Raw genomic sequence first — 22106 nt, forward strand, 5'->3', positions numbered from 1 at the left:
CGAAGGGGGGAAACATCCGGGAAAGTATTCTCGATGTTTCACATTCTCGGACGGATAAACTAGAGGGGGATTGTTGCATGTTCACTATGCTAGAGACGTGTGGCGGACGAACGGGCTATGTATCCGGATTCGTCTCGTCATTCTGAGCGACTTTCATGCACAAAGTATTTGCATCCGAGTTACGGTTTATTTTCTATGATTTATTAAAGTTTTTTGCATTTTTGCAATTTATTTAATTAATTAACTCAAACATTATCCAGAACAGTGAAAGGTGATGTCATCATGACATCACCATGACATCAGTAGGTCAAACCCAGCTAACTAGAGTCAAACATGGCCCGTGGGTCCAGTGGGACCCACCTGTCATAGACTAACATGTAATTAGGGTTTAATTAAGCAGGATTAATTAAATTAGATTAATTAAGTTAATTATTAAGTAATTAATTATTATTATCTTATTATTATTTATTTTCCCTTCCTTTTCTTCTTCTCTTTTTCGTTCAAAAAAAGGGTCGGGCCCCAGTGGTGAGTGACACACGCCACTGCTGGGCACCCCGTAACGGGCTAATGGGTGCGGGTTATCCCCCGGTTGGCCCCGGGCACCGGTCGGGGCGGAGGAGAGCGCCGTCCAGGGTGGCCAGGGAGTGCTGGGCGCAGCTGGGGGAGGTAGCGGGCGGCAGGAGGAGTGGAGGCAGCCGTGTGGGAAGACCAGAGCGGTGCGATGGAGTAGTCGGCGACGGCAGCGCAGCAGAGATGAAACAGCGGCGGCGGCGACGGTTGCGGCAGCACGGGAGCACCAAGGCAAGGCGCATGGCACGCAGGCCAGTAGTGGGGGGGGGGGGTGGCCATGGCGAGTGCGCGGTGCAGGCGAGCAGGCGACGGGCAGCGCGGTGACCGGGTGAGGCGAGGGGGAGCTCATGGGGTAGTTGTAGGGTTCGGGGGTAGCGGTGCTTGGGGAGGAAGACGAGGATGGCCGCGTTGACAGAGACGACAACGACGATGGAGTCCGGCGAGCGGCTTAAGAAGGAGACGAGGAGGCCTCGGGGATCAGGGCGACATGGTCCAGCGGTGTCGAGGTCGGTGGAGCACGTCGGGGAGGAGGCGAGGCAGTCCGGCACGACGAGGCGACACGGTTCTCGAGGGCGTCAACGGGATCCCGATCCAGATCAGATCGAGGGGGAGTGGACTGAGAGGGGGGGGGGGGAGTGGGGAACATGGGTTAGGGTTCGGTGGGAGTGGGGGGTTAAGTAGGGGTCGGTTGGGCCTGTCGGGTGGCCTGGTTGCCCAGTTGGGCCGAACGGCCAGGGGGTGGTCTCCTTTTGTTAGTCTTGCTTTATTTTTATCTTCCTTTTTCTGTTTTCTTTTATTTCTTTAATACTTTCATATTAAATTTTAGCTTTTATAAAATGTGTAGGTTGCACCTAAAATAGTATTAGTAATAATGCCACTACCAGAATTAACTTGGCACTTAAAATAAAATAGTTTGTAATCGTTTATTTTTAAAAGCCTTTAAATAATTGTTCTTGCTACTGTTTTATTCATTTTAGAGTATTTAAACATTTTATAAAAGTGTGGTTTCTCCACCATAATTACCTATGCATTATTTGGCACAACCCGAACATTTTAGTTTTAATATTTGAAAACCTTTACTGTTTGACTATAATTTAAATTTGAATTTGAATCGAATTTCGAACTAACGTGAGATTAGCAACTATAACCGAGGTGACGTGGCATCATTAATAGAGGTTTACTATAGCTTAATTATCCGGGCGTCACAATTCTCCTCCACTACGAGAAATCTCGTCCCAAGATTTAGGAGGGGAGTAAGGGGACGGGATTTGGTTACGAAATTCTAACAGGTCTTCTCGGTCTTCATTGTCCTCCTTGAAGAGGTCGATCCATTACGTTGATGTCTTCATTTCTCTGTTTTAGGTCATCATGATGAAGTCGTGATCCTTTCTTCGGAGTTTTCATTGTACATATGAAGGACAAGGGGTAACTTCGGAAAAACGGACCTCCGAAAGGCTAACTATCTGGTTGATAACATCGGGGATGGTGGCGGAAAGTAACTCCTGAATGGAAACTTAAGACAATATCGAGAGCAAAGTAAGTAGGTTCCATGAGAAGTTTCGAGCGGGTAGGCAATCGTTCGATGCCTGCTACAGGGCATGAAAGGGGTTCAGAGCAACAGGGATAAGCATTGTGTCTGATACCAGAATTGATGATCTCTCGGAAGGTGGCTCATGAATTACATACGAGGCCACGCGCGAGGAACAACCTTGGGAACATGGGGTGTATAGGAGAGTCAGGTTTTGATCCTATGGAACTGTGGGTTATGGGCCCACCATGTGTGTTAAAGTAGGAAGGGCGGTGACATCTTGCATGATCATGTATGCAAGGCATGTCAGAAGGTAGCCGGTCAGTTATGCCGGCAACAACATCGGTACCAAGGGCGAGGGACGAAGAGAACCATTCTCCTGCTCGTTGAACGAGGCGGACCAATATGCAAAGTTCTCGTCCATCAGTGGTTACCAGAATGTCATCAACAATAGTAACAGGGTCTTACTGACACGATTGTACACCTATGTGTTTACATAAGCAGGAGAATATTACTGCTTAGATCATATAGACCTCAAGAAAGGTTAAACCAAACAATCTAAAGGATAATGTGTTTATCAAATTAAATAGAACAATGGAAAGGAAAATGTGTTTAAACACATATTTCAGGGGTATATCCTTCCCAAGGACAAACAGAGCATGATATCCATGACAGGATAGAAGTAGAAAACCATTTAGGTAAGGGGAGAGGAATTTCATGACATTACCCAAACAACAGTGTTTGAATAATTGATAAGGAAATTAGCATTGTTCTTCAAATGTTCTTATTGATGACATGATTACTACATACATGCTTCGAGATAGCATTGACATGGTCTTATGGCAAAGATCGGACTTTGGATACACAAAGGATCCACCAGGAACAACTTATAAAATAAGTCCTATGATTTCCTCATGGAAGAATGGATAATCTTGCTGAAGGAATCTATATCAATAGGGTCTCCGGCCATGTGTGCTAGGCACGACATCACCTTACAGGGTCACGTAAAGACCAATGTTATAACTCTTGGAAATATGTTCCAACCATCATATCTGACTGAGATTCAGATCTGATTGGCGTTAGGATACCTCATACTCAAGATTCCTGAGAAGAAAAGGTGCAACGCAAATTGACGAGATGACATGATAAGATTCTCGGGAAATGAACTATGGAAGCAAGTTCCAAAACAAGAGTTCATCAGTAAACCAACAATAGGATGAGGAGGTGGCTGATGGAATCAGCGACAATTCATCAAGGTTTCCAAAAAGACATATTTCCACAATTATGTGAACAAGGAGAAAACATTTGTCAGATCGAACAGTACAATATAATGATGTATGTTCGAGGAAAACATCCAGAGTTAAACATTGGTTGAACGGTGCACTCGAAATATGGGCTGGGTTGCATGACCAACGTTGGGATGGCGATTTAGCAACTAGCACACTAAATTGGAATAGTTGTCCATTATCTCAGAAGCAATAGGGTTTCTAGGAATATTAAATTCTCACAATAGAGTTCACTTATTGGTATTCCAGTTGGAACACAGGGACCAAGAGAAGGATGGTGATGATGAGAAGGATCACAATACAAAGAATATTATGAGGTGGAGCAATTCTCTCAACATCCTCAACATAATCAGATGGTAATACTCCAAGGTAGAACATATCATAAGCTAGATAGCAAGGAAATCAAGATACAACAAAAAAACATGAACACGTTTGTGTTGGGAAAGGCAAGAATGTGGTCGATGATAACAGAAATCATCGAGGGGCAATGATGGTATTTCTCATCCTGAATTCGACAACAACTTGGAAGAAGTCAAATTGTTGACAATGATCACGACAAATTTGTCGAGAGGTTTCAAGAAGATGTAATCGATCGACGAGGACATCAAGTCAAAGAAATGATGAAAGCGAAAGGTCTTTGGAACCACGGGTAGGACACAAACTCGTAATCAAGTTTGCTGTTCAAGGAGAAGTGGTATGACGAGGAAGATCGACGCAAGGTTAGTTCATCGTCGAAATTTGTGCTCCGGAAAGAAGGACCAGGTAGCACAACAAAATTTAGCACAATTAAGATATAGCCGATCATGCTAGGAATGACTTGAAGAATTATTAAACTCTTAAGCAATGAAAATTACTTAGAGTTATTGAATCGGAGTGCGGAATCGATTCACTTATCAGTGTTCTCAAGTGAAATAACTCAGAACCAGGGGGAAATCTCAAATGGTGAGAAGCAATACTAGATGAAGACTCATAGGAAGCAACACAGTTCTTTGATATTCTCGAGATACTGGAGGGTATTACTCGAAGGAAGATCGACATAGGGGTGGCGGGGATGTATGATCTGAAGAAGACAAGTGTTTTTCACTTGCTTGAGAAATGGAATCAAGTGGAAAATATGGTCGGAACCACGATTGCAAAGGATCAATTCACAGATTCTAGATGATATTATATCAAGGAAATAGTTATTATTACAAGAAGCTTCCAGTATAGGATCTACATCGTGTCCATGGGCATGAACACAATGGTTCAAGGTCAACTCCCACCTCCTCAACGCATAACCTTCCATTCACTTCTCATTTTTTGAAGAAGTTGTAATGTTTAAATTTTATCTAGCAAAACACCAGAAGAGTATGAATCATGATAGCTCTCAGGTTTACCCAGATCTGGGAAGGCATAGGTTCAACCCTTAGGGGTATCTTGGGAAAATATACCACAAGCTTCAATAGTAAATAACACAAGCTCAATAGTAGAGCATGGGTGACAAAAGGAGAGGGTACAATTACCGAAGGCATTATGTATCAGGGAAAGAACTTCTCGAGGTTTTTGTATACGAAGGACACTGTCAAATGATATTTCGACAAAGGATCTGACGATCCATAGCGGAGCTGATGTGAGTATCAGCACACAAATAGAGGAAGAAACAATGCGAAGTCATTGGTTATAGAAGCAACTGACTAATTCAAAGCTCACATGTAAAGGAATTATGATTTCCCAATCAAAGGATCAGAAGCAAACACTCTGATTAGGGATGGATAAGTTGAGTAACCTTAGGGGTAAAATCAACAACAATTTGATTAGTCGAGATCCAGCTCATGCTTAAAATGACATCTGAGCCGAAAGGATGAATTCTAGCATCTGATTGAGGATTGCGAGCATTCGTAACATATTGAATCAATAGACTCAAAATGATAGTGACAAAGGCTGCCAATAAGATTACTATACTTATGGGATTAACCATAAGGCAAGCAGGCAAGAATTTCAAGAGCAATAGGATGCTGAGGGTTTTCGGAAGATCGAATGGCATTTTGAAGACTTGTGTGAAATACGTGAATCAACTGGGGATGAGCGGATACTCGGTAAGTGTGAGAATTATCCGTAGGGATATTCAGGTGGCAAAGAACTGCAAGGCAGTAGGCACAAAGTATTCTCGGAACATTAGAGAGAATTTAGGGGCATCTTGTAAGAATGGCAGGTGTATGCAGTTATCCATAAGGATATAAAAGTGGCAGGGAATTTGCAAAGGCGGTGGGCTCAAGTGCCTCAGAAGAACATCGTAGAGTATTTTCGAAATCTTCTGGCACAGCAGACGATCATCTGTGATAAGGGGCTCTCCGGGAGGAAGTAGTTACGAGAACCTACAGTCAGAGTTAGTAAACTCATTTAAACTCGAATATAAGAGAGATTCAGAGCTCCCAGAGTATAGGTCGAGGAATAAAAGATCCTAATACCACCCAATGGCGACGTGGTCCCATGGGCCGCACAGCCATGTTAGCAAAACAGTTTTCATTGACTAGACTCAACTTCGGCCAAGGAGTGTGGAAGGGGGATTCCTACAGGCAGTCGACTCTGATACCAACTTGTGACACCCCCGATTCAATCGTACACTAACCATGCATGCAAATGTGTACGATGAAGATCAAGGACTCACGGGAAGATATCACAACACAACTCTAAAAATAAAATAAGTCATACAAGCATCATATTACAAGCCAGGGGCCTCGAGGGCTCGAATACAAGTGCTCGAACATAAACGAGTCAGCAGAAGCAACAATATCTGAGTATAGACATAAGTTAAACAAGTTTGCCTTAAGAAGGCTAGCACAAACTGGGATGCAGATCGAAAGAGGCGCAAGCCTCCTGCCTGGGATCCTCGTGAACTACTCCTGGTCGTCGTCAGCGGCCTGCACGTAGTAGTAGGCACCTCCAGTGTAGTAGGAGTCATCATCGAAGGTGGCGTCTGGCTCCTGGGCTCCAGCATCTGGTTGCAACAACCAGGTAGAATGGAAAGGGGGAAATGAGGGAGAAAAGCAATTGTGAGTACTCATCCAAAGTACTCGCAAGCAAGGATCTACACTACATATGCATGGGTATATGTGTAAAAAAGGCAATATCGATGGACTGAACTGCAGAATGCCAGAATAAGAGGGGGATAGCTAGTCTTATCGAAGATTACGCTTCTGGCAGCCTCCGTCTTGCATCATGTAGAAGAGATGTCAGGACCCCGGTCCTATGCCACACCGATCTAGCATGTAACACCTCATATCACTTTGCGGCCTCACGCATGGTATTCCCATGGGTGTTGCCTTACCAGGCCCGGGACCGTTTGCGCCTTTTGGCTCACATATATGATAGTGTTGCTAGCATCCATATGACAAAGAACCTGAGCTGACATGGCTAGTCGTAAACCCAAAGTGGCACTAACTTACAGGGACAGGCATACATGACCCAACAACGCACGTGTCGGTCATTAGTGAGTGAATCCGGGCTGTAGCAACTGGGCTAGCAGGACTCCGGTAAACCGGGCTATATCAGGCTAACAGGACTTCGGTAGACACCATGTGACATTTCCCCGAAGGGACAGACACAGGAACGAAGAGGGACACATGCTGGCAAGCCTAAGTGTTCCGGAGCAGTAGCAAGCTACCAGGGCTCAGTGGAAGCACTAGGAGACATTTCCAGGTAAGAGAGACTACCAAGGATAAACAACTAGATAGTCAGATCCCGCACATACCAAGCATTTCAGTAACATACACACAATATGCTCGATATGTGCAAATACAACATGGCATCACAACATGTCTCTACAACTCAAGTATTTATTCAACAGGCTCCGAGGAGCGAGATATTACAAACATGGGTCTCATGACCCAACAATCATAGCATACAAGTCAAAGCACAAGCGGCAGCATAACATGTTTGAGTACAGACATCTACAAATGAAAAAGGCTGAGAAGCCTGACTATCTACCCGATCCTGCCGAGGGCACAAGATCGTAGATGAGGTAGCAAGCTAAACGTCGAAGTCCAAGCAGAACTACTAGCGAGACTAAAGTCTCTCTACAAAAACATAAAATAGGCAAACGTGAGTACAAATGTACCCAACAAGACTAACATCAGAACTATCTACATGTGCATCATTATCAACAAAGGGGATGGTGGGGTTTAACTACAACAAGCCAGCTTTGACTCGGTGGCTATCCTGAACTATGACTGCAAGTAACTCTTTTGAGGTGGCGCACACGAGTCCACATATTCACCATATCAATACACCACTGTGGATCCGCTCCCGTCTCCCTATGAGAATGCCATCCATAGCACTCACGCTTATCTTGCGTATTTTAGAGTATCCACTTTCACTTGTCTATGAACTGTACAGGCAACCCAGAAGTCCTTTACCGCGGACAGGGCTATTCGAATAGATGATGTTAACCCTGCAGGGGTGTACTTCTTCACACACGCTCTCACCACTTATCGCCGTTTACATGACATGTACTCGGCAACCTTCAAGCGGAAGCCCAGCAAGGGTGTCGGCCATGACCTACCTAAACACTCAAGTCTCTAGTCCAGGTTTATCGCCTATTCAGGTTCCATCCACAGGGAGTCCGGCCGAAGTTTCCACGTACAGCCCCGAAAGATGTGTGCAGGGTTCCCGAGACACCAAACGGGCGCCCGGTACACCATGCCACATGCCTACCGCATCACAGCCCACCCCTCGGGTCAGCGCTGTGCACGGCCTCCAGCATACTACAAACACCAGAAACTACTTCGAACTCCTGGCCAGAGGAGAAGGGTGATTAAGAAGCCGAGAGGGTCCATTGGTTTCGGGCCCAATGCGTGGTAGTAGCTGTTTCATGGATCACAAACACAGAAGTCAGTTCCTCAGGACGGCTTCAATGAGACAACCCACCATGTACTCCTACATGGCCTCTCACCGCTACGTTTACCAAATCATGTTCACACACTTAGCTCACACATAGTAGGACATGTTCATCACTATTCCAATTCATTCCCGATGAATCAGACCTGACACAACTCTAAGCATAGCAGGCATGATAGACAAGCATGAATGAGTAGGCACAACAGGGCTCAAACAACTCCTACTCATGCTAGTGGGTTTCATCTATTTACTGTGGCAATGACAGGTCATGCAGAGGATAAGGGGGTTCAGCTACCGCAGCAAGTAACAGATGAATCGTTGTTGTCCTAATGCAGTAAAAGAGAGCAGGAGCAAGAGAGCAGGATTGTATCGGAATGAACAAGGGGGTTTTGCTTGCCTGGCACTTCTGAAGATGATATAACTCTTCATCGGTGTCATCGAACTCATCGTCGGAACACGTCTAACGAGAGGGAACAAGCACCGACAAACAATGAAGAAACACAATCAATGCAATGCAACAATATGATGCATGAATGTGACATGGCAATATGCTGTGATTCGAGCTAATGCAACTATCAACAAGTTAAATCGAGTTGGTTTGAATCTAAGATTCAAATTCAAACTCCATATATGACATTTCAAATGCCATTAATTCAACTGGTTGTATACAAAAACTTTAAGTTGTTCAAACATGCATGATAATGACATAAACAGATTGTTTGGATTTTTCTGATCATTTTTCATATATAATTTATTTCATTTGGAGTTACGGTAGAATTTCTATGATTTTTAGAAGTTTTGGACATTTTTTGAAATTTCCTGAATAAGATTAAATCCAGAAAATACTTTATTGTGTTAGCATCGCGTCACTGTGACGTCATTGAGTCAACGGGTCAACCCAGGTCAAACTGACCGGTGGGGGCCCGCGTTTCAGTGGCTAACTAAACTAACCTAGTTTAATTAGCGCTAATCTAGGTTAAACTAATTAGGTTTAAACCTAAACTAGGTTAATTAGCCGGGCGGGGCCTGCATGTCATAGACCCAGGGGAGATCAAACCCCTGGTCAACCGGGCTTAAAACGCCGGTGGCTCATCGCCGGTGACAGCAGGCGCGGCGGGGGCTCGGGTTTCGCCCTCCGGCGACCAAAAGGAGGGCGGAGGGACGTTGCATGCTGCTGGGAGTGCTCCGCATCTCCCTGTGCAAGCGGGAGGGGCTCCGACGGCCGGAGTTGAGCACGACGTCGACTTTGGCGGTGACCGGAGTTCGGACGCACTTAGAAACGAGGCTGCGGCCGTGGGGTGGCGTGCTTGGCTCCTACGGCACCTACGCGGCGCGGTGAGCACATAGGTGTGCTCGGTTAGGAGTTGCGGTGGCCGTGCGCACGGCGGTGACACGGTTCGGTCTCACGCAAGATGGCGACTACAGCGTGCAAACGAGACAGGGAAGAGGAGGGTTCGCGGGAGGAGCTCACGGCGGAGATGAAGAGCAGGTCAGCCAGCTCGGGGGAGGCCGGAGCTGAGTAGGGCGGCGAAGCGGATCTCCGGCGACCCAAGGTTGAAGAAGGCGACATGGATGGTGTTCGAGGGCGTCCAGCGCTGCACGGGCCGGTGATGACAAAGAGGGAAACGAGACGGAGCTCTTGGGCAGCTCGGGGCGTCGTAGGGACGGCGATGGTCGCGGCAACGGCGAGCGGCAGTGATGGTCGCGCTCGGTGGCTGTGCGTGAGAGAAACAGAGAAGGGAGAGAGAGCAGCAGAGGAGGAGGGGGTCCAGAGAGAGAGGGGCGGTCAGGGGGGTGTTGTGGCGCTCGGGGCCGTCTCCAGCAGCAGCGACAAGCAGGAGCTGGCGAGCGCGTGTGCGCGCGCCGCGGCCACACGCCCTCCTGCCTACTGGCAGAAGGTTAGGGGTGACTGGCGCCTGGGCCTCGTGGGTTTGCTGTCCACTGGGCCGGCTAGGTAAGCCCAGGTAAATCTCTCTCTCTTCTCTGTTTTCTATTTTCTTTTTTGCAATTTGTTTTGGGTTTAGTTTTAACACCAAACCATTTTATAAAATCCTGAAAATATTTATGTGGCTAGAACTAAAATATACCAAACCACATAAAATGTTCCAGAATTATTGGACATATATTAATTATATAAAATATATATGTCCAATGCAAATAGTTATTGAATTAGTTCAAAGACCCAAAATAAATGTTTCCGAGATACCAGAAATATTGGTTTGAATTTTACCTCTTGCCAATATTTTCAGAGACTAAGAGGAACATTTTCTTGGACTTCTTTGAAGAGATTTTAATGTTGATTATTTCTGAAATGATTTACGAGGGTTTCAACTAACCTCAATTCAAATTTCATAAACATAACTATGATGAGGACATGATGAGATGCAAAGACAAACAAGGCTAATCTAGGGCTGTGACAACTGACCCCCACTAAGCAAGAATCTCGTCCCGAGATTCAAGCGTAGGGTAAGATGGAAGGGGAACGCAAACTAAAACAAACTTCATGATCCAGGTGGCACTTCATAATAACGTTGATTTGATCGCAATCATTGTCTCGATGTCTTGCCCCGAGAACTGCAACTAACATGACAAAGAGAGGAAAGAGAAAACTCTAGAAGGATCGATCTTATCGAAGATCGAACAACTCAGGATCAACTCATCGAGCGAGACGCTGAAACAACTCTCGAGCTGGGACACGAAGCATACGTCCAGAGGGATGGAGTGAAACAGATGACGAGGGATCGCTAGGTAGTCAACAAATCCACACTTAAGAAGGTGTTGAACGGTTGTCAACGTAGCGAGGGGTTGAGTTTCCATGACACCGTAGCGAGACATCTTAGAGGAGGTGACTCATAGAATTGTTACCTTAAGCGGCAAAAAGAATTACTTTTGATTCAGAAATCATTGAAACTCTTTGTACCAACCTAAGGCAAATCACAACAATCGCTTGGCGGAGTGCGAAGGAATGACATGCCAGACTAGAATGGATGATGTGGATTACCTTGTTGAAGACAATGCAAGGAATGATTCTGGTAACTAGGGAGGAACCCCATCAATAGAGAGTGAATCCACTATTGAAAATTTTATAGCATAACCGAGAAAACTGAGAGCAATCCCGGATAATGCCTATGATAGCACCTAGTGCTTGAGCGTGCTCCCAAGAACTTGAGCATTACCATATTCATCAAGGTTTTACCAATATCCGTGATAGGGATCCTGGCAACACAACATACTACCATGATGAATAGCGATGGATGATGCAGATGCAAAGGAAGATAACACCTTCTCAGATTTCACCTTAGTGAGGCCAAGGAATCAAAATCCGGATGACCGACCGAGAGACATTTAGCACTCCGCTTCTAATGTTCTCCTTGATGTGCTAGCATAACCCATTTAATAAAATGGTTTGATATCTAGAACATCAAGTAACAGGTCGGACTTCGGGAGCTCAAGAATCCATAAGGAATAGCTACAGAAGTAAATCTTGCGAGGTCCTTATGGGGAGGTGGCCAACTTCCTCAATCAAGATACTACAATAACAGGTCTTCCGGCTGGGTGTGTTGGCCATGGCATCCACTTTACCAGGTTAAAGAGAGGCCAATATTATAGTTCTTCAGAAAAGTTCTAACCATCATAACTGCCTGAGATTCAGATCTGGTTGGTGTTAGAATTTCCAGACTCGTCAAGTCTAGAAGAAAAATGAAAGTTTGCAACACAAATCAACGAGATGATGTTACGAGATTCTCGGGAAATGAACTATGGTAGTAAGCTCCAAAAAATGAGCTCGTTCTGCTACAAACATGTGAACACGTTGTCCCAGACAAGCATGGCCACGTAGTAGTCTTAAAATTAAACACTACCGAGTTCAGGTGGGGAACCATCATCGAGGATATCGAAGTCCTTGCATAAGGTATACTCTTAAGAAGGAACTTCTTCTCCTTGAACAAATCAATCAGTGGCTTGGTGTGCTAGGAATACATATAGAATGAAGATGATCAGTCTATCAGACCACAGAATACTTCGCACGTTTGCATGACTGATTTGGAATGATTCCAAGGAAGCAACATTGACTTTCTCGAATTCACGGTGGCAACTTGCATCAAATGCACATGAATTTAAGGGAGTCACTTCTTTCATCCAAACATATGCTTCATGAACGAAACATGAAGACATTGCGTATAAAGTTTCCAACACTAGGTTAATGTTCGACACGAATCATGGAGGAGATAAGGATATTGTCGATGGGCTCAACAACAATCCATCCAGGTTTACATATAATTGGAGTTCCACAATTATGTGAACAAGCTGATAGCATTGGTTAGACCCAAAGAGTATAATGGTGTATGCTCGAGGGATCAACCACGAGTAAGACAACATTACGAATATCGTTGGTTCTGATTTGACTTGACGATAGCCCATGCTCAAATCAAAGATTGGTTAAGATAATAGATCCAACAACTGATCACAGGAACCAATCGATGAAGATATCATCTTTCTTCAACATACACATACAAAGATATCCCTTAAAATGAACTAAGTCGGCAAGCTTTTATCTTCCAACTCTCCAAGTTGTTGTTTACCTTAACCAACTAGATCAGGGTATCCCACACGGATTCTTGGAGAAAGGGTGGTTCATAGAGAAACCAACTTGATCACGAGCTCAACATAGCGGTCAGGTGACGAACTGGTGATACTTCCGAGAAGATATTCGGAAAATCACGAACCATCGATATGTTACTAAGCTCAAGAACAATCTTGCTTTTTAGGGCAAGACAATATGATCAATAGAGCGAGGGATTGATACAATCCTAACTCATTGATCGGAGAGTGCACCAAAAATAAGGACTAGGCAGCACGATCAACCTTAGGGTGATGATTCAATAATCAACACACTAAGGATGAGGTTATTGTCCATTTAAATACCAAGCAACGGAGTTGCTAGGAGTATAGATTTCACACATCACGATTCACTTGTCGGCGTACTGGTTAAGATAACACAGAGACCGAGAAATGAATAATGAGGGCAGGAAGTATCACTGTATTAAGAGTTCATAGGATGGTGTGCAATTCCCATGACATCCTTGATATAAAGATGGTAATACTCCAAGGTAGAACAAAATCAAAAGCTGGTTGGCATTTTGATCTGCGAGATACAACTACTTTGACCCAATCCTGGATATGGATGAGGTACTGGAGTTTGTTTCTCCTAGTCATTCCGGAATAGAATGGCTTGACGGACCACAAGAGTAATAGGCATCGATGAACGAATGCACGCATACTCTTGACTATTAATAGATAGACGAGGGTCAGAAGACAACTAAAGAGGAACAACTCAAGGAACATATAACTTTCTGAGTTGTGGATGCATAGATTAGTATGTGGAACCAAGTTCAACATTTCTTCTGGATAACCCATGCAGAAGGGTGGAACTGGCAGATAAACAACGTAGAATCGAGAACCCGTCAAGAGCACTCTGGTTGTGATCTTTCGGTTCGCCATAAACGGTTCATAGTATTTGTAAGAAGGGAATACCACGGACCTCGAGGACTAACGCAAAGGTTACTAATAACCTAAGGGAGCTAGCAATTACTATCAACATGAAGTAAGTAGGGTGAATTTCGGGTTCAAAACCCAGAAGTGGAATACCTACATACTAAGTGGCATCACGGGATGCTTTCGAGAATGATGGCCAGAATCATCACACTGGGAACACAAATCATGGCTAAATTACTAGGTGATACTCTAGACACCTAGGGTCATAATAATAGCTCCAACAAAAATGTTGGGGCAATGAAGTACCTCAACACACTAGTTAGTGTGGTTGATCTAGCACAAAGGAACTTCAGAACGATAAGAAGGAATTTGCAAATGCATCAGACTGTTTAGAAACCTGGGACGACTCAGACAACATAACGACTGTAAATGCTCGAAAAGATTTGAGGCATCCTACAAATTAGTGGCATAACCACTCAATCATCACAATATCAAGGTTCGGTGGCCAGCTTTGAATACACGGAAGTAGTAGGAACTGAACTGAAGCTTGGAACAATCAATCCTATAAGTCTACGGTCTAGTAACACGTGATCCTGATAGAAAGAAGAGATAGCCTAGTTCCTTAACCCCGTAGGAAAGATATGATGACTCGGATCAGAAGGGCATAAGATAAAGGGGTAAAAAGAGCCTTATGTTCCATCCCACAATCAATTCCCTTATATAACTAAAGAATTTCTAGACTCAACTTTAACCAGTTTGGCTTGGTAATCCTACAGGCAGTCAGGCTCTAATACCAACGCTGTCAGGATCCCGATCCTATGCCACACCGATCTAGCATGTAACACCTCATATCACTTTGCAGCCTCACGCACGGTATTCCCACGGGTGTCTCCTTACCAGGCCCAGGACCGTTTGCGCCTTTTGGCTCACGTATATGATAGTGTTGCTAGCATCCATATGACAAAGAACCCGGGCTGACATGGCTAGTCCTAAACCCAAAGTGGCACTAACTTGCAGGGACAGGCATACATGACCCAACAACGAACGTGTCGGTCATCAGCGAGTGAATCCGGGCTATATCAAATGGGCTAGCAGGACTCCGGTAAACTGGGCTATAGTAGGCTAACAGGACTCCGGTAGACACCGCGTGACATTTCCCCGAAGGGACAGACACATGAACGAAGAAGGACACATGCCGGCCAGCCTAAGTGTTCTGGAGCAGTAGCAAGCTACCAGGGCTCAGTGGAAGCACTAGGAGACATTTCCCGGTAAGAGAGGCTACCAAGGATAAACAACTAGATAGTCAGATCCCACACATACCAAGCATTTCAATAACATACACACAATATGCTTGATATGTGCAAATACAACATGGCATCACAACATGACTCTACAACTCAAGTATTTATTCAATAGGCTCCGAGGAGCGAGATATTACAAACATGGGTCTCATGACCCAACAACCAGAGCATACAAGTCAAAGCACAAGCGGAAGCTTAACATGTTTGAGTACAGACATCTACAAATGAAAAAGGCTGAGAAGCTTGACTATCTACCTGATCCTGCCGAGGGCACAAGATCGTAGCTGAGGTAGCAAACAAAAGTCGAAGTCCAAGCGGAACTACTAGCGAGACTAAAGTCTCTCTGCAAAAACATAAAATAGGCAAACATGAGTACAAATGTACCCAGCAAGACTTACATCAGAACTATCTACATATGCATCATTATCAACAAAGGGGATGGTGGGGTTTAACTACATCAAGCCAGCTTTGACTCGGTGGCTATCCTGAACTACGACTGCAAGTAACTCTTTTGAGGTGGTGCACACGAGTCCACATATTCACCATATCAATACACCACTGTGGATCCGCTCCCGTCTCCCTATGAGAACGCCATCCATAGCACTCACGCTTATCTTGCGTATTTTAGAGTATCCACTTTCACTTGTCTATGAACTGTACAGGCAACCCAGAAGTCCTTTACTGCGGACAGGGCTATTCGAATAGATGATGTTAACCCTGCAGGGGTGTACTTCTTCACACACGCTCTCACCACTTACCGCCGTTTACATGACATGTACTCGGCAGCCTTCAAGCGGAAGCCCAGCGAGGGTGTCGGCCATGACCTACCTAAACACTCAAGTCTCTAGTCCAGGTTTATCGCCTATTCAGGTTCCATCCGCAGGGAGTCCGGCCGAAGTTTCCACGTACAGCCCCAAAAGATGTGTGCAGGGTTCCCGAGACACCAAACGGGCGCCCGGTACACCATGCCACATGCCTACCGCATCACAGCCCATCCCTCGGGTCAGCGCTGTGCACGGCCTCCAGCATACTACAAACACTAGAAACTACTTCTAACTCCTAGCCAGAGGAGAAGGGTGATTAAGAAGCCGAGAGGGTCCATTGGTTTCGGGCCCAATGCATGGTAGTAGTTGTTTCATGGATCACAAACACAGAACTCAGTTCCTCAGGACGGCTTCAATGAGACAACCCACCATGTAGTCCTACATGGCCTCTCACCGCTACGTTTACCAAATCGTGTTCACACACTTAGCTCACACATAGTAGGACATGTTCATCACTATTGCAATTCATTACTGATGAATCAGACCTGACACAACTCTAAGCATAGCAGGCATGACAAACAAGCATGAATGAGTAGGCACAACAGGGCTCAAACAACTCCTACTCATGCTAGTGGGTTTCATCTATTTACTGTGGCAATGACAGGTCATGCACAGGATAAGGGGGTTCAGCTACCGTAGCAAGTAACAGATGAATCGTTGTTGTCCTAATGCAGTAAAAGAGAGCAGGAGCGAGAGAGTATGATTGTATCGGAATGAACAAGGGGGTTTTGTTTGCCTGGCACTTCTGAAGATGATATAACTCTTCATCGATGTCATCGAACTCATGTCGGAACACGTCTAACGAGAGGGAACAAGCACCGACAAACAAAGAAGAAACACAATCAATCCAATGCAACAATATGATGCATGAATGAGATATTTTTTTAAAATAATAAATTTTTTATTAATTTTCATAAATATTACACTAGATAAAAAAAATTCAAAAATAATACACCGTCGGCCCGCTGTAAGCCGACTGGGCCTAGTCGGCCCACAGCAGGCCGATTGGATTCGAGTCAGCCTACAGCTGGCCAACTGGCCCGTGTTGGCCCACTGTGGGCTGATTGCGTCCTGTCGGCCCACTGTGGGCCGACTGGAGCTAATTGGCTCGCTGTGGGCTAATTGTTTTTGCAAAAAAAGTAGGCATAAAAAATATATGTTTAAAAACATGTTAATCATGTAATTAAAAAATGTTAAATGTGTTTAAGAAAATGTTCCTGATGTATACAAAAAATGTACAATATATATGCAAAAAGGTTGACATAAAAATATGTTTTAAAAAGTGTTAGGCATGTATTTAAAAATTGTTAAATGTGTGTATAAAAATGTTCCTTATCTATACAAAATATGTAGAATGTGTATGAAAAAAAGTTGACACCAAAAAAATATGTTTGAAAAGTTGACATTTTTTCAAATACATGATTAAAAATTGTTAAATATATGTATTAAAAATGTTCCTTATCTATACAAAAAATATAGAATGTGTATGAAAAAAGTTGACACCAAAAAAAATATGTTTGAAAAAATGTTCTAGTTCCATACAAAAAGAGCTACCAATCATACTTAGGTCCGTGATGCCCCCATACCAGATCCGGAGCTAGAACATTTTTTTATACACGTTTAACCTTTCATTCCAATACATGAAACATTTTTGTGTACTCGTTGAACATTTTTTCAAATACATGATTAACATTTTTTTCAAACATATTTTTGTGGTGTCAACTTTTTTTCATACACATTCTATATTTTTTGTATAGATAAGGAACATTTTTATACACACATTTAACAATTTTTAAATACATGATTAACACTTTTTAAAACATATTTTTAGTCAACTTTTTTGCATATATATTGTACATTTTTTGTACATATCAGGAACATTTTTTTTACATGTTTAGCATTTTTTAATTACATGATTAACATTTTTTAAACATATATTTTTTATGCCTACTTTTTTTGCAAAAACAATTAGATCACAGCGAGCCAATTAGCTCCAGTCGGCCCACAGTGGGCCGACAGGACCCAATCAGCCCACAGTGGGCCGACAGGGGCCAGTCGGCTAGCTGTAGGCCGATTGGAATCCAATCGGCCTGCTGTGGGCCGACTAGGCCCAGTCGGCCTGCAGCGGGCCGACGGTGTATTATTTTTGAAATTTTTTTACCCAGCGTATATTTATGAAAATTAATAAAAAAATGTATTATTTAAAAAAAATTAGCCATGAATGTGACATGGCAGTATGTTGTGATTCGAGCTAATGCAACTATCAGCAAGTTAAATGGAGTTGGTTTGAATCTAAGATTCAAATTCAAACTCCATATATGACATTTCAAATGCCATTAGTTCAAATTGTTGTATACATCAGCTTTAAGTTGTTCAAACATGCATGATAATGACATAAACAGATTCTTTGGATTTTTTTTGATCATTTTCATATATAATTTATTTCATTTGGAGTTACGGTTGAGTTTCTATGATTTTTAGAAGTTTTGGACATTTTCTGAATTTCCTGAATAAGATTAAATCCAGAAAATACTTTATTGCGTCAGCATCGCGTCACCATGACGTCATTGAGTCAACGGGTCAGCCCAGGTCAAACTGACTGGTGGGGGCCCGCGTGTCAGTGGCTAACTAAACTAATCTAGTTTAATTAGCGCTGAACTCGGTTAAACTAATTAAGTATAAACCTAAACTAAGTTAATTAGCGGGGCGGGGCCCGCATGTCATAGACCCAGGGGAGGTCAAACCCCTGGTCAACCGGGCCTAAAACGCCGGTGGCTCGTCGCCGGCGACAGCAGGCGCGACGGGGGCTCGGGTTTCGCCCTCCGGCGACCAAAAGGAAGGCGGAGGGACGCTGCGTGCTGCTGGGAGTGCTCCGCATCTCCCTGTGCGAGTGGGAGGGGCTCCAGCGGCCGGAGTTGAGCGCGGTGTCGACTTCGGCGGCGGCCAGAGTTCGGGCGCACTTAGAAACGAGGCTGTGGTGGCCGTGGGGTGGCGTGCTTTGGCTCCTACGGCACCTGCGCAGCATGGTGAGCACATAGGTGTGCTCGGTTGGGAGTTGCGGTGGCTGTGCGCACGACAGCGAGAAGCTCGGGCGGCGGCGCAGTTCGGTCTCAGGCAAGACGGCGACTATGGCGTGCAAACGAGACGGGAAAGAGGAGGGTTCGGGGGAGGAGCTCACGGCGGAGATGAAGAGCAGGTCAGCAAGCTCGGGGAAGGCCGGAGCTGAGCAGGGCGGCGAAGCGGATCTCCGGCGGCCCGAGGTTGAAGAAGGCGGCATGGACGGCGTTCGAGGGCTTACAGCGCTGCACGGGCCAGAGATGACGAAGAGGGAAATGAGACGGAGCTCTTGGGCAGCTCGGGGCGTCGTAGGGACGGCGATGGTCATGGCAACGGCGAGCGGCGATGATGGTCGCGCTCGGTGGCTGTGCGCGAGAGAAACAGAGGACGGGAGAGAGAGCAGCGGAGGAGGAGGGGGTCCAGAGAGAGAGGGGCGGTAAGGGGGCGTGTCGTGGCGCTTGGGGCCATCTCCAGCAGCAGCGGCAAGCAGGAGCTGGCGAGCGCGTGCGCGTGTGCCACGGCCACACGCCCTCCTGCCTACTGGTAGGAGGTTAGGGGTGACTGGCGCCTGGGCCTCGTGGGTTGGCTATCCACTGGGCCGGCCAGGTAAGCCCAGGTAAATCTCTCTCTCTTCTCTGTTTTCTATTTTCTTTTCTGCAATTTGTTTTGGGTTTAGTTTTAACACCAAACCATTTTATAAAATCATGAAAATAATTATGTGGCTAGAACTAAAATATACCAAACCACATAAAATGTTCCAGAATTATTGGACATATATTAATTATATAATATATATATATACCCAATGCAAATAGTTATTGAATTAATTCAAAGGCCCAAAATAAATGTTTCCAAGATACCAAAAATATTGGTTTGAATTTTACCTCTTGCCAATATTTTTAGAGACTAAGAGGAACATTTTCTTGGTCTTCTTTGAAGAGATTTTAATGTTGATTATTTCTGAAATGATTTATGAGGGTTTCAACTAATCTCAATTCAAATTTCATAAACATAACTATGATGAGGACATGATGAGATGCAAAGACAAACAAGGCTAATCTAGGGCTGGGAGAAGAAAGTAGAATGAAGTCCTCCAAGTAGCATCGCATAGCATAATCCTACCCGGCGATCCTCCTCTCGTCGCCCTATGGAAAAGGGATCACCAGGTTGTCTGTGGAACTTGTCTGGGTGTGTTTTATTAAGTATCCGGTTCTAGTTGTCATAAGGTCAAGGTACAACTCCGGGTCGTCCTTTTACCGAGGGACACGACTATTCGAATAGATCAACTTCCCTGCAGGGGTGCACCACATAACCCAACACGCTCGATCCCTCTGGCCGGACACACTTTCCTGGGTCATGCCCGGCCTTGGAAGATCAACACGTTGCAGCCCTACCTAGGCACAACAGAGAGGTCAGCACGCCGATCTAACTCCTATGGCGCAGGGGTCTGGGCCCATCGACCATTGCACACCTGCACATTGCGAGGACGTTCGGAAGCAGACCTAGCCTCCCTAATACAAGAGCAGGCGTTCCAGTCTAATCCGGCGCGCGCTGCTCAGGCGCTGACGTCAAGAAGGCTTTGACTGATACCATGACGTCAAGTGCCCATACCTGTTCCCGCGTAGTTGGTTAGTGCATATAGGCCAGTGGCCAGACTCAGATCAAATACCAAGATCTCGTTAAGAGCATTATTATGAAGTAACCACGGACGCCGACCAGGGCCAGGACCACCTCTCGCCTAGGTGGTCTCAACCTACCCTGTCACTCCGCCACAAAGTAACAGTCAGGGGCCGTCGGGAACCCAGGCCCACCTCTACCGGAATGGAGCCACCTGTCCTTTTAGCCCCCATATCCGAATCACTTGCGGGTACTCAACGAGCCAACCCGACTTTAGTCACCAACTATATAGTATGTATATATGTATAGTATATACTCGTGATCACCTCCCGAGTGATCACGGCCCGATAGTATAGCAAGGCAGACTGACAAGAATGTAGGGCAAATGATGATAAACTAGCATCCTATACTAGGCATTTAGGATTGCGGGTGAGGTATCAATGACTGTAGCAACAATGAGAGGCTATGCAACAGAATAGGAGTAATCGAACAGTAACATGCTACACTACTCTAATGCAAGCAGTAGAGAGAAGAATAGGCGATATCTGGTGATCAAGGGGGGGGGGGGCTTGCCTGGTTGCTCTGGCAAGAAGGAGGGGTCGTCAACTCCGTAGTCGAACCGGGGGGTCGCCGGCAGTCTCGGGGTCTACCAGAAAGAAGTAACGGAGGGGGAACACAATAAATAACAGAGCAATCAAAGCAACACAAAGTGTAGCATGGCAATACGTGGTGCTAGAGGTGACCTAATACATTAGTAGATGATACCGGCGAAGGGGGAAACATCCGGGAAAGTATTCCTGATGTTTCGCGTTCTTGGACGGATAAACTAGAGGGGGATTGTTGCATGTTCACTATGCTAGAGACGTGCGGCGGATGAACGGGCTATGTATCCAGATTCGTCTCGTCGTTTTGTGCGACTTTCATGTACAAAGTATTTGCATCCGAGTTACGGTTTATTTTCTATGATTTATCAAAGTTTTATGCATTTTTGAAATTTATTTAATTAATTAACTCAAACATTATCTAGAACAGTGAAAGGTGATGTCAGCATGACATCACCATGACATCAGCAGGTCAAACCCAGCTGACTAGAGTCAAACCTGGCCTGTGGGTCCAGTGGGACCCACCTGTCATAGACTAACATGTTAATTAGGGTTTAATTAAGCAGGATTAATGAAGTTAATTACCCGATTAATTATTATTATTATTATTATTATTATTTATTTTTTATTCCTTTTCTTCTTTTCTTTTTCGTTCAATAAAAAGGGCCGGGCCCCAGTGGTCAGTGACACACGCCACTGCTGGGCGCCCCGTAACGGGCTAATGGGTGCGGGTTATCCCCCGGTTGGCCCCGGGCACTGGTCAGGGCAGAGGAGAGCACCGGCCAGGGCAGGCAGGGAGCACCAGGCGCAGCTGGGGGAGGTAGCAGGCGGCAAGGGGAGTGGAGGCAGTCGCGTGGGGAGACCACAGCGGCGTGGTGGAGCAGTCGGTGGCGGCAGCGCAGTAGAGATGGAGCGGCGGCGGCGGCGACGGTTGCGGCTGCACGGGAGTGCCA

The 22106-nt window shown here is 45.2% G+C and overlaps 1 protein-coding gene across 1 annotated transcript in view; it reads right to left on the reverse strand.

The window, feature by feature from the left end:
- LOC123139244 (uncharacterized) overlaps positions 1–19262 on the reverse strand; it is an 82456-nt gene extending 63194 nt beyond the window's left edge. Inside the window, exon 1 of the mRNA XM_044559040.1 lies at positions 18887–19262. Within this exon, the coding sequence (XP_044414975.1) occupies positions 18887–19262 (376 nt within the window). The remainder of the gene's footprint in view (positions 1–18886) is intronic.
- Positions 19263–22106: the final 2844 nt, after the last annotated feature.

The sequence above is a fragment of the Triticum aestivum genome, chromosome 6B, assembly GCF_018294505.1.
Source record: "Triticum aestivum cultivar Chinese Spring chromosome 6B, IWGSC CS RefSeq v2.1, whole genome shotgun sequence".
In the NCBI taxonomy this organism is placed as follows: domain Eukaryota; kingdom Viridiplantae; phylum Streptophyta; class Magnoliopsida; order Poales; family Poaceae; genus Triticum; species Triticum aestivum.